The sequence below is a fragment of the Chinchilla lanigera genome, unplaced genomic scaffold (genome assembly GCF_000276665.1).
Source record: "Chinchilla lanigera isolate Chin_1 unplaced genomic scaffold, ChiLan1.0 scaffold00025, whole genome shotgun sequence".
NCBI lineage: Eukaryota > Metazoa > Chordata > Mammalia > Rodentia > Chinchillidae > Chinchilla > Chinchilla lanigera.
In genome coordinates, this window is record NW_004955426.1 from 20,613,613 (window position 1) to 20,627,772 (window position 14,160).

A 14,160-nucleotide genomic window follows, 5' to 3' on the forward strand; every position below is an offset into this window, starting at 1 on the left:
AATTAGAAGAACTATAAATTATGAAAATAAAATAATTCAGAGATAGATTTTATAATTGGATATGTCAAGATTTATTACTTCACAATGAAACTATAGACACACATTTAATTTTCAAAACATTTGTGTGTCAGCCACAAGGTTTTGTTTCTTCTCCACCATCTGCTTCTCTGTTAGGAATGGTGTTTACCTGGAAAATGGGGTAACTGGATTATTTCTGGATTCTCATACTTCCCATGAGGATACTCTTAGCCCTAAATTGTCAAGGCTAAAGGTGGAGATGTGTTTAGCAGTTTGGCAATCCTAAAGAACATAAGGCAGAGTCAGGGCTCTGAGTATTGCTATCATGGAAACCTCATCATTTGCTGCTGCTTCTCTGTATTTGAGGAACTGCTGTTTCTATAGCTAGGCTGAAACATCCAACAAGGGGTCTACTCCTGCAGCTTCCTTTCCATTGGGTACAGTGTGTAGCTGAAACAAGCGGCACTAGTTCACAGTGGTAGGGTAGACTATTCTCGTGCATAACATGGGTTATTTTCCCAGTGATCCCCATGCCAGCCCTGAATGCTTGTCTTTGGGCGCTGGATCAGTTAAAATACTTCCATAGCTTCCAAGTTGTTGCAGTTTTCCCCTGAAAATTATATACCCTCACTTGGGCCTCTAGCTAGTGAAAGACTAAAGACCTGTGCTCTACTTGAGGTCTTGCCTAGTATTCCATCAATAAATGGTAGTATGTGAATTAAATGATGAGATTTAAAGATAGACTAATCACTTTGATTTTTTTGGAGCATAAATGTTGAGAGTTAAAGTGAAGAAGAAGGCATGGTAGTGAAGGGCTGATGTCAGCTATGGTAGCCGTGGTGTCAGTGGTGGTGAATACAGAGAAAAATGGAGGAGGGGATATAAAACATATACCAGGAGATACAATAGACTACCTCTTGAAGAGTTGGAAAATATGAATGGTAAGGTAGGAATGAACTTAAAATAGCCCTGCTATTACATCCCAGAGTAGGTTATTAGAGGCCACCAGCTCAGCTGGAGAAATATAAAAGAGGAAGGAGTCTGAAGGGGAGGAAGTTTAGTTCTGCATTTCTTGAGTTAAAAGTATTTTACACATCAAAGTCTAACCTGTCTTATAATTATTATGCTAGCATCTTGGCTAGTTCTTGGTGTTTGCCCTAAATCAACTATCTCTGTCTTTCAAGGACCTTTTCTACGATATTTCCTTGGAGCTGGCATTTGAATGACGGATCTCTGTATCACTTTATACTCAAAGATCCTTGAATACTCAGCAATTAGTTTTTCCATGCAGTGGTCCATTTCTTCACAAGAGTTGCCTGAAAATAAGGCAATGGTTACAGACAAGAGTATGCTTATAGCTCCAATTCAAAGGAGAAGTGGAGGACATCACACTCCAGTTGAGAGTACTATGTATTGTACATTTGTTGAGATCATCCCCAAATATGGTAACAAGAATTAAAACAAAAGCAAGCCTTTTATTATTATTTTTCATTTTATTCATTGCAAATATATCTATGTCCTATGTTTACTATAGCTTGTATCTTCTTTCTATGAGAAAATATAAGGGCTGATCAAAGTATAACCAGACTTAAATATTATATAACTTCTCTTATATGAGGAGCCCAGAGTATAAATAAGTCTCAAAAAGATGACCAGCACAGCAGTGAGGCAGAGAATGAAGTGTTGTGGTCCAGTGTCAGCCTAATGGTGAGCAGGACTGCAACATAGCAAATACCGTGTGACCCATTAGGTGATGGGTTGATTTCCCTTTGAAACATTTATTTAGGTCTGCAATTTGATTTTTTGCTCCTTTTAGAGATTTCTGTAGGAATATCATTTTTTAGTGTTCTAGTTTAATCAGATTACCCAAACAGGCTCTTTTCTGGTACTTATCTGCAGGACTATATTTTATTTTACTAATAAATAATAACAGACTGGTGCTGTAATGCAGGCATCAAGGATAAAGCATAGCCAAAACATTGTTTTAAATGTCAGTATAGCTTGTGATTAAGACTTAGATCATAGTGTGAAAATGTTTTGTGTTTCACACATGAAATCAGTGCTGCTGCCGTCTAGCATAAGCTAAAGCCAATGCTCACACCTCACTAAAGAATGAGTTGGAGTACCTTCTGGTATTTCTCCAAGTTGCTCTCATTAGTGAGAAGCAGCAAGGTATTTTACCATTTCACCCCTCCTATCAGCACCACACAGAAACCTCAAAGCTATCTTTTTCATTTCTGTTCCCAAGCAGTAGAATCCTGATATGAAAGGTCTGTAACTAATGCAGATTTCAAAAGGGTTTTAATACTACAGTATTATGTATAACTGTGGTTCAACAGGTAATGTCTTTGGACTTTTGAGATTTCAGTATGCTTCAGTTTTGTGCTGTGATCAAAGCAAGAAGAAAATGCTGTATAAAAATACCAAACTTCAACAACTGTTACTACTCAGATCATATGCCTCTTAATAAAGAGCATCTTATGCTAATTAGCCCTGCTAACGTATGTACAGAGAAACTGTTTAAGTATTAGATTTGAAACTAAATGCTTAACAGAACTAATGTATTGAAATGATGTATTATGAAAAGGTAAATTATATTATACATCATTGTAAGTATGTAGAAAGTAAAGAAATGTATAATCAAACTACTCAGAATTTTTATATGGCCTTATATGAGAGAAGTTTGAATGTTAATAAAACTTTTCCACTTTAAAAAAAAACAAAAGGTGTCCCACAGGAAACAGGGAGGTAGATCTTTTGCGATGGGAAGGGGATCCAGAGACTGATTGGAGGGGCATAAGGATAGGGAAGAAGGAAAAGAATAATTCAGGTATGTTATCCACACAATGCATGTAGACATATGATGCAAACATGTACTAATAAAAATGTAAAAAAATAAAAATATTGTGAATGTTTAAATTTTTTAAAATGACAATAAGAAACATGTTGCCATTAATTTTCCTCGAAATACTCCCTCTCACTTTGAACACACTTCTGACATCATTCCTGCCACTCTCTGAAGCAGCTCTGGGAGTCCTCCTTCATGAATGTCTTTACAAAATATGAATAAGAAAAATAACAATGAATGCTGCTTCTGGGTAACATTCCACAGAAAGTCAGGCTTATAGAAACAATATGGTGTGTCCTCGTGTATCTTATTTACTGCACCTGTCACCATGTGACTTCTGGCTCTCCGCCAAAGTCAAAATGACAATGAAGTAAACACTTGAATTAATTCAGGACATCGAGGCAGCTGTGATAGAGCAACTGAAGACATTCACAAACAGAACTTTCAGAGCTGCCTCAGAAAATGGCAAGAACCATGGAACAAGTGTGTTTGAAGTGAGAGCAAGTATTTTGAGCGGGATTAATGGTAATGTGTCTTTAATGTAATATTTTTTTAAAAATCAAGCCCTCACCTTGTTTTTCAGTCACATCTTGAAATCCATTGAAATTTTGGAAAATAATCTGTTTCTAAAATGTGAGTTACTCATACAGTGAAACAAAAAATAAGTCTTTTCCACTCAACTTTTAGGTACAGCATCCTAATATACTTTCTGGTTTTTCATATTGAGGCTTCACAAATGCAGCAGTGACTCAGCCATTTCACAGTAATTTACCTCTATCCCACTTTATCCCTAATACATTGTTATCCAGCAATAATCAAAACAAAGCTGACCATTCCAGTATGCTCTTTATAAGAGTTGAGTGTGCAGATCTTATCTTGCCAACTAAGTCATCTTGTCATATAAGCACCGCATAGGCTCCTCGAGTTCACTTGGAATAAGAAAGCAAGGTATTATTTTTAAAATATGTGGTTGGGACGTGCCTGTTGTATCCAAACATCACTCCACACGTGTGGTAGACTGGGCCAAGTTGCACTGTGCTGCTTGTGGTCTCAGCTGGGCAGTTGGTGGGAGAGGGACTGGCTGATTCCCAATAGCTCCATGAGGTCCTGCTGGAGAGGGCTTAGTGCCTCTCCCTACCAGGTATTTCATTTTCTAGTGGACCAGGTTATGCACTTGGTGGCAGTGGCAGAGGGAATTTAGGAAGTCAGACTCCAAGTGTGTGTGTGTGTGTGTGTGTGTGTGTGTGTGTTTTAATGTTTGTTTTATATGCTTTGTTTCTTTGGCTGATATCTAACTGGGTGGTTCAAGTTAATGGTCACACCACAATTTATATTTAAGGAGTAGAAATAGATTCTCTTTTTTGATAGAAGATATCTGTAGGATCGTGAATGAAAAGAAAAGAAGGACTTGTGGCTATTTTTATGTTCTTCCTCACTGCTAGTTTTGGATATTAAAAAGAAATCAATTATGAACATGAAGCTTTTTAGAATTTTACAAATAGATAAGACATATGTTTAAAAGTTGCCCATGACTTTTAAATCTCATATACCTTATTAACAGAAACATTTCATATTCATTTCATTTGAACTTTACATTTTTAATAATTTACAGGTTTAAGCTTCAGCAGTGAGCACAGAGCATTGTTTTTGTGTCTTGATTTGGTTAAATATACAGTATTTCCCCTGTCATATTACAGTGCTAGAGATCATTTGAAGAAGTGTCACTAATGATGCCAGATTTTCTATCTAAATCATTGTCTTGTTAAGTTTTAAATCCTTGAGTTTTAAACTCGTGTTTAGGTATTTTTGAGGTCCCCACTGAGTACTTTAATTACCTCTTCCTTCCACAGGATGTCTCTGTTTAGACAGAGTGAGAGAGCTGGCGGATCCTCAGACATCATCTTCCATTTATACCTCTCATTGCTTCCTGCCATAAAACACACTCGCAAAACAGAGATATTTGCCCAAATCCACACAGCCCATTAATGGTACAACAGGGGAACACCTGTTCTGATTCTTACTTAAGGTTTCCTCCAATATTTATTTCCTGGTTCCCTTACTGTTTTCCTAAAACAGCTACTGGTTTCTATGTCAGATTCTGACCATTCAGATTTTTTAAGATAAGCAGTAGGTCAATTTTCACTTAGCTTCATCTTTAGTCTTAGCATCTACCGACTTTTACCTTTTCTTTACACAGATACTGTGATGTGTTCACCAGACACTAACTAGATCTGCTCACTTTAACTGGACAGTATCTACATTTATTTTCCAACATGTAGTTAGGGCGCAACTAACACATTTTCAAACTGGTGAAAAGATGCTTATAAATTGAGAACTGTATTGCTTGTTTATAAAAGGGGAAGAAAAATCACCTAACTTGTTTTTTAAATCAGAGTTTAAAAGAAGTAACATATTCACTTAAATTAATTGTGAGTTTTAAAACCTGATGTTTCTAGATACCAAAATTATTTAACTTGCATTGGGAATTTTCTTTTTTCCTAAACTTGATTTTCTTTTCATTTGTTCAATTTGAATGAAATGGCAGAAGTTGATTTAGATGGCTGCTAGGCCTTTTGTACATTGTTTGTGTAGCGACATCATAGCCCAGCAGAAAAGCACGGCTTTGAGCCATAACTCGCTGTCCCACTGGTGTCTGCAGGAGGCTTACCGGGAGGAGCAGCTCATCCACAGGCTCATGCGGCAGTCCCAACAGGAGCGCAGGATTGCAGTGCAGCTCATGCACGCTCGGCATGAAAAGGAAGTTTTATGGCAAAACAGAATTTTCAGAGAAAAACAATATGAGGAAAGACGGCTTAAAGATTTCCAGGATGCGCTTGATCGAGAAGCGGTAAACAGTATCGCCCTTCATCTAAGTTTACTTGTGACTGTTTTCTACCAAGTCGTAGTTTAAAGAAAAACTAACCCTGTGTTTTGTTGTCAGTTCCCTAAAAAGAGCTCATTTTGATATGATCTACCTATTATTCACCGGTCTTTGTTCTCTATAGCCTCCACTGACAGGGCGGATAGCTGCTACATACTGCACTGTCTTCCCTTAGTTCTGAGTCTACAAGTAACCAAGTATTGGATGCTCACCACCAACCCTTATGTCCACGGGTCTTTGGTCATTCTGACTATCTGAACCCCTTTCCCATTTGATTCCTCAGAAAGAACTCATAGGAGCAATATTCCCCGAGATCTTGTGTTTGGATGATAGTGTGTATCTTCTATAGTTGACGGTTAGTTTTGCTATCTATAAAATACTTGGTTCCGCTTTTCTCTCTCTGAATACCTTAGATACACCACCCCGCTTTCTTCAGGAATAAAGGGTTGCTGTAAAAAAAAAAGCCCGATGATAATCAAATTTCTATTTCCTTGAATCATTCATTTTTTTTTTCAAAATGACATAACATTACGAGTGTAGGCATTTGTGTTGGTTCTTCTACATGAGTACTCTCAGGTTCGGAAAGCTTGTAAGTTGATTCTTTCCAGTAAGACACCATTAGTTTTCAATATACAATTCTTTGCCTTCTGGTAACACGTGATTTCTCAGGCCCATAGTTTATTACCCCTTCCTCAGGCCTAGAATGAGTCATTTATCTAGAGTATTCTGGTGCATTGCAGTTTAGGATCATTCCTAGAAGTCAAGATCTGGCTTCTAGGTGTGTGTCTTACCCCAAAATATTTATTTGTGGATCATATGAGTCAGTTTTTGTCTATTTTCATTGGAGATGTTTAGGGTTTGTTTAGCCTATTATAACCCTCTCTAGCTTGCTTCCTCAGACAGTATTATCCACAGCAATGGGTATAAAATGATTGCAATAGGATGACAAGCATTTAGGTCTCTGCTGTCTGCACTGTGGATCCATAGGTTAAACTGCTTCTTTGACCATTCTAGTCATATATGTCAGAGACATCCAATTCATTATGTACAAGAACAGTTTTATGATGGTCTTTTTCAAGGTTCTGTCTCTCCACAAATACCGTGACTCTTACCCAGTTAGCCAAGTCCAAACCTCATTATCTATTTGAAGCCAGCTTTGCCCACACTCCTCCCCATCCCAAAATATCACTAAGTCATGTTCATTTTGTGTACTAAGTTGTTCAGTTTGTCTGTTTTTCCTCATGTCTATACCAGCACCCCTGGCTTTTACTCCCACTACTGCTACAATGTTCTCTTTCACGTATTTTTGGTGAGTATGCTGTGGCAAGAGCAAACTGGGGCACAGAAGAATGTAACATCACTGGTTCTTTAAATCAGCCCCCAGCAGCCCATATCTACCCAAAGAGGCTCACCGTGCACACATGAAAAAGAACAAGACCCTGTGCCTCTGGTACAAGCCTCATCAGTTGCCTTTGCGTCGCCAGCTGCTGTGCTCCACATGTGCCCTTCGATGGCGCAGGAATCTTGGGGAGGCTGTCCCAGCCATTATCAATCCACGGGGCTTTGCTTCTGACGAGATGCTGGGTGGGAATAGGGTGCCTGTCTCTTGTTCTTCATGCTTTACCTAAAAACCTGGCCCTCTGTCCATTCTTTTTGAGAGTCCTAGATTATTTTACATTTGAAATTAGTCTTTTACTGGTCGGGAGGAGTTTTAATAGTTTCTGCTTTTTGTCCCGCCAGAATTCCCTAGAGCAGTTTGTAAAGACCTGCTTGCAAGGAAGAAATGGGGAAAGAGATGACATAAAAATTGCCCGCCCTGCTCTCTCATCTCCTCCGGTCCAGTTTCCATTGTGCAGCCAGAGGATTCTTTGCGACTTTCAGATTTGACCACCACCTTCCTAAGGGAATTCCAGCCTTTGCTCCCTGTCGAGCACACCTCTACTCCTAACTGCTCCCCTTTGTCTGCGCTGCTCTGGCCCTGTCTGTCTACTCTCAGATCCCTGAAAAGGTTGTTCTTCCCCCGTCTCCCTCTTTCCATGTAACTTCATCTACTCGATGTGCATCTTGCAAATCTCTGTGCACACGTCATTTGTCTGGGTCAGGGCTCTAGTTATGTCCTCCATACCCGCAGTCTTGCTCTAAGTGACACTTGTCGTTGTGTGTCATTATACATTCATTCATGGGTCTTTCTGACTGCATATTGCACTGGCATGAAGACCCATGATGTAGGACCATGTTTTGCTTTTACTCACTGTTTCCCCAGACTAAGGCCATTGCCCACTACATTTTAATGAGAGGAAGAAAGAAAAAGAGGAGACAGAAAACTAAGTGAGGGAGAGAGGTGACAGGAGCTTGTGATTTGGCCCTGGGAGCTTCATAAATTTGTTTGTATGTTGTTTTTAGATTTAATCTGCTAATCTTTGCCTTTGAGGCAAGTGGGTATTTTATATTGCAACAGTTCCAGCCACCTGCTATTAATGAAAATTAGTTACAATGATATTTTACACTTTTGAGTATTTACTTTGAGTCATTGCACTTGCTCATTATATACATACATAATTCTTGCAACAGCTACAAGTGGACTCTATCTTTATCTACATCTTATGCATTAGGAAAGTGAAGCTGAGGAGGTTCAAAATCACGCAGCTCATCAGTGGTACATCAGGAGCAAAGCCAGCCCTATCAGACTTTAGAGTCCAAGTTCATAACAACTAAGATTTACTACCTCCCACAGACTTCCTTTTTCCTTTCCTTCTTTCTCTTTTCAGGGCTGCAACCTACTTTGCTATAGTAAGACAGGAAATTGTGGTGGGGTTAGCACAGAGTAGATGATAGAGGTAGAAAAGAATAAGACTAGTTAGCTGGATGGAGAAAAGGAATGAAGGGAGGGAGGAACCCAGAAAGGAGGAAAATAGGAAAGAAAGGGATGGAGGAAGAAAGCAAAGGAGGAAACATTGGACGGAGGAAGAGCGGGAGAGAAAAAGGTGGTAACAGAAACCAGGACTGGGAACTGTTCTCTTAATGGTAGGAAAATTCTATTGTTCCCTTCCAGGTTTTGGTTTCATCACATCATAAATAATATTGCATGTTTCAGAGATATTACAGTAAACCAACCTCATGACCCATGTGTGTGTGTGTGTGTGTGTGTGTGTGTGTGTGTGTGTGTGTGTGTGTGCCACATTCGGTACATTCTCACCTGTTTCCCAGTCTCTTGGATTCCTTTTTCCTCTGAACACTTCATACATCCTGTCATAAACTTTGTACTTAAATTGAATTTCTTCTCCATAGAAACAGAGCTTACAAAACAATGTGAGAATGAAAAATTCTGGTGTAACTCCTGAGTCTGCCAAATATACTGAATTGTTCTCAGAGGTCACCCAGCCCTACTTGTTTCCCAAAAAGAATGAAATAAGCATGCAAGATACAACAGAAGAAAACACATGATGGACTTTACATAGCAATCCACTGTCACACAGCTAGTCATTTATGAGTAGTAGTATGATAAAACATACTTGCTCCAGTTAGATAGTATGATTATTTTTTTCTGGATATGCCAAGAATTATTAATACCCCACTATGAGGAAATGGAGGCTTAAGGAGGCAAACGGACTTGTCCAGGTTCTCCAGCTTCAGTTTAGATTTTATACACAAAATGGGGCCTGATTTTGCCCACAGCTCCCCTGAAGCCTGAGCATGTTTCCATTTTTCCACTGGCTCGGTTAAGTGGCAAGAGGCAAGTTTCGTTCCTGACTCAGGTTAGTACATCTTCGGATTTCCCAGGAAGCTGGCATACCTGTTTCAAAAGCTGCATTTGGTCATTGGAATCCCATCAGTGGAGTATTTTGTTACTCACATCTTGGCCAGCTGAGTTTAGCCTTTGCACTTTGTTTAGAAAAGCATTCCTGAAACAAAGTAATAGTACAAACCAAGGAGAAGGTGATGACAAACTCTTTCAATATTTCATCACTTTCTTTAAAATAGGTGCTTCCACAAATGAGTTTAAGTCTGTATCAGCTTATTAAGGCTATAACAGTAGAGAATTTTCAAAATATTTTCTAAGCACAAATCAATATCGTAGAATTTCCCCACTAAGAAACAAAGAATGGTGGCCACAGCAGATGCATCCAGATTGAGGATCCAGAGATGAGGGGGCAGCTATATTTGAGGTCTGCGACACACTTGCCTGTTTCTCCTGGTTGCTTGCAACCTGGGCCCTCAGGACTTCTTTATGAAAAGCTTTATGATCCAATTTATTGTTAACTTTATTGATCTTTCCCTGGTCAGATCACTGCTCATTATATTATTTTCTTGCTAAGTTAAGGTAAAGTATTTCCAACATTGTCTTTTCCTTCATCTCATAGCTAGTACTTAAAGAAACTGTTCACTTGTGGTTAATTTTTTCTTGATATAAAATGAATCTTCAATCTATTTAAAAGGGGTATTTTTGGCTATTAAAATGATGACATTATTTTCATTTGAATCATTGCACCATAATAGTGACTTAAAAATATAATTTTTCCTTATTAGGCTTTGGCAAAACAAGCCAAGATTGATTCTGAAGAACAGACCTTCAGAGAGAAAGAACTTTATGCACAGATTGCTGTGGAAAGAGCTCAGGCTCGTTATACAAAGCATTATAGAATGTGTGAAGAAATTTTGGATCAAATAATTGATTTGTCCACTAAAGTGGCAGACTATCGAATGCTGACAAATAAGTAAGTATTATTTCCCATAACTAATGCAGTGGAGACACCACAGATAACAAAAAGGGTGAGATTATAAAGTAGATACTAGGTTTGATAACTAAACAAAGGCAAAAATGTCCCAGGAAACTAATTAGAGAGTCCTTGATTACTGAGTTGTTTCCCTCAATAACTAGCTTTATTTGACATGTATATATGTCCTTTCTAATTTAAAAATTGTGTCTAAATTATCTGCACTCTTCAAAGACTACTATGATAATTTACTTAAAACATTTCCTAAAAGAATTGTTAAAGATTATTTCACTTTTAAATTACTTATTTTCATCACATCTTGTTTTCAGAATGAATCAACATATTTTAAGGAAATATTGAAAATCTAAAAGTGAAGAATGACACCCAATAGTAAAAGAAACTCTAAATTAAATTAAGAATAAGAAGTAAATTGAACCACAATTATTTGGCAGCAGTAGATTTGCCAGTTACAGCAACTGAACTTCCTAGCAACCAAAGAAAAGTCTGAGACATGATGTGTCCTTCCATTCTAGTTCTGTATACAATGCAAAATTCTTGGCACTCAGTTTAGAAAAGTAGTTTTCTTACTTGATCTCACTAAAAGTATAGGGCATAGTGTAGTAGAGCTAGGGCAGCATATCTTCTGCAAAAAAAAAAAAAAATTGTTTTTCAAACAAAACATTTGTAGTATCTAGACTCATAGGCCTGTTTCTTGTGGTGATTTTAGAATGACAGCACAGCAGGTCTTGGTGAAGCTAATTCATCAAGGTCAAGGATAAGGCAACCCATTTACACTGGTGTGGCTCTCAAGAACCCGGGTGGAAGTGATAAGAACCGTGTAGCCCACAGGACCAGAAAAAGTAAAAGCATCTCATCACCTCAGCACACGAAAGAGGTTTTCTCCGCGGTCCTCACTCTTATGGCCCATGACATAAAATTCTAGTAAATGAAATAATACAATGATGGGGGCATTTTGAAAATAAAAAGTAATAAGGTACAAGATTGTAAAAAAAGTTACACTGAAAAATAAGAGAATGTAAGGAGCAGAAGTTTAAAAATATATCCCAGGTTAAAATAAATGCAAAAGTTAACAAATTATAAGAACCAAATTGGCTTGGGGATTTAGCTCAGCGGCACAGCGCCTGCCCGGCAAGCACAAGGTCGTGAGTTCAATCCCTGATAGCGGAAAAAAAAATAAAAAAAGAACCAAATTGTGAGGAAACTAAATTGTAAAAGGATTAAAAAGGAAAAGTGACACAAAGAATTATTATGGCTAAAATAGATTAAATTATAAGAAGCAAAAAGGATAGCTAAATATAAAAATATAAAACAAGAATTCAAAGGAGAAAAGGTATAAAATAAAACAGACTGATTTCTCTAAGTAAATAAAGATCCATACTTTCTGTCATAAAATACCATTCTTCTCTGGTACAACAGAATAGATGGACTTTTCTCTCTATTCCTCCTACTGAGCACAGCTTAACTCCTAAACATATGTGAAACTTACATAAGAAGACTAAAACGTGGAGAGAGGTGAGACTGGTTAGTGACCTCTGGCTCTGAGGCATGACATAATAGTGAGCTTCCAGGGTTTGATTGATTTTTCATGGTCCCTTGCAAATTTTTAAAGTATCTTTCTTTTCATGGTTGAAAACTGCAATCTTGTCTTCTAGATCTGATATTCTACCTTTGCCTTTGTTTAATCTGTTGCTTATGATTTCAGTAGCATTTTTAATCTCCTGGATATCTGTTTGGATCTGTTTCATGGTTTCCATTTCTTTCCTATGTTGGGCATTCACGATTTCCATCATTTTACTAAGCTCTTCTATTTTCTTTTTTTTTTTTTGTATCTGTGTCTACTCTAGATTTGTTGGGCATGTCTTTCATTTTGATAGTCATTTCTTTTTTTGGCCGAGAGATTATTTTGTCTATAGCAACCTCCATTTGTTTTTTCACTTGTGTTGTTTCAGAAAATTCCATTGTGTGGCTTTGAGCTCTTGTATCTTATTGTGCTCTGGAATTATCCTGGGTGGGCTAGAAGTCTGGGTTTGCATTTTGCTTCTGCATGGATAATGAGTAGGGGGTCTATGGACAGATGCATCAATGTTCTCTATATTGTTACCTTGTTCTTCCCACCCATATGTGCACAACAAGATGGCCTATAAATTTTTCCTGTCCTCTTTTATACAGTACTTTTGAAAGTAAAAAGAGAATATTCTTTTTTTGTCTTTGTGTTCCTACCATCTTTATTTCAGTATTGGAACCTGAGAGAAATGCCACTCTCAACATTATTCAATGATCCTTGCCCTTCCTACCTAGATGCCACTGTACAGAATCAAGTGATGTTCTGTAGAAAAATAGCCCAAGTCCTTGGATTAAATGGGATACTAAGTGGCTACTGTACAATATCCCCACTAAAATCAAGAGTTTTCACAAACTTATGCATAAAATTGCTTACATTCCTACAGATTGTCCTATAATATTTCTACCCCTTCTCCTTGGAAAGACTTCTTCTATAGATATTCAGTTACTATTCACATAAACTCTAGGGTGTTCCAGGACCCCTGGAGCTGTAAACTAGGCCAGAAATTAGAGATGAGTCACCTGTACATTTTCACCCACCAATTTGATTCTTCTTCACTTGTACATATGTATATTTTCTGTTTTCAGATATGATCATATCAGTTTTGTTGCTAAATATGTAACTAAATACTGAATTTTGCAAAGCATCAAAGAATTCTAGCAAATGACTTCTGCTTTTGTGAGAAAAGAAAGTGCCATTGTAGCACTGATAGATTATCTGTTATAGCATACTGGACCCATAGAATTAGTGTGGCAGCTATCCATTTGAGGGGTTAAAATTAAGTACAAAATTAAGATCTTCCTCATTCATAACAGTCCAGTGGCCTTGTTCTAAAGATTAGATGTTAGAGTGTTTAGTAGACATCCTGATAGGATGAGAAACTCCTTGTGAGCCTGGCCAGCTCCTAAGGACAGTCTCTTTCTTACCTATCAAGAAGCCACAGATGTTTGTTCCTTGAGGCATGTGGTCAGTTCTTGAGGATGCTCTGACTGGACCCTCCCCTAGTCAGAACTCTTGAAGCCCTATAACAAGACTTGCCAGAATTAGAATTGGAATTTCAAGTGTTGAAGCTCTTTTGATCTAGTGTTGTAACTTTCTGTACTTTCTGTGTAAATCATATATATGTTAATTAATTTATTAAACTTTGTGTTATTGTTTGTTAAAAAAAAACATAAAGCAGAGATTTCATTTGACCCAGCTATTGCTCTTCTAGGTAACTTCTTGAAAGAGTGAAAAAAATTCATAATACAGTGATATATACATACCCAGGTTTATAGCAGGACAATTTATAATGGCTCAGTCTTGCAAGTGTCCTATATGTCTATCAGTAGATTAATGGATAAAGAAAATGTGGCATTGGTACACAATGGAGTGATACTTTGATATAAACAAGAATAAATTTGAGTCCTTTGTGGGAAAATGGATGCAGCTGGAATTCATAAGGTTAAGTGAAATGAGTCAGACACAGAAATTTAAATACCATATGATTTCTCTTATATGAAAAACCCAAAGTATAAACAAATCAAAGAGCAAGATAAAAAACAGTGAAAAATAGGGAGATAGTTCTTTGACAAATGGCAAGGGGACCAGGAAATGTTAAGGCAAGGGAAGGGGA

General features: G+C 37.6%; 1 protein-coding gene across 6 annotated transcripts in view; it reads left to right on the forward strand.

The window, feature by feature from the left end:
* Positions 1-14,160, forward strand: part of Spef2 (sperm flagellar 2) — a 159,723-nt gene that overhangs the window by 26,301 nt on the left and 119,262 nt on the right. For all 6 annotated transcript variants that reach the window (XR_261209.2, XM_005386196.2, XM_013515000.1 and 3 more), the window contains exons 7-8: positions 5,526-5,714; positions 10,275-10,462. Coding sequence is in view for 5 of the 6 variants with exons in the window: in XM_005386196.2 (XP_005386253.1) it covers positions 5,526-5,714; positions 10,275-10,462 (377 nt within the window). In the remaining variant the exon portion in view is untranslated. The remainder of the gene's footprint in view (positions 1-5,525; positions 5,715-10,274; positions 10,463-14,160) is intronic.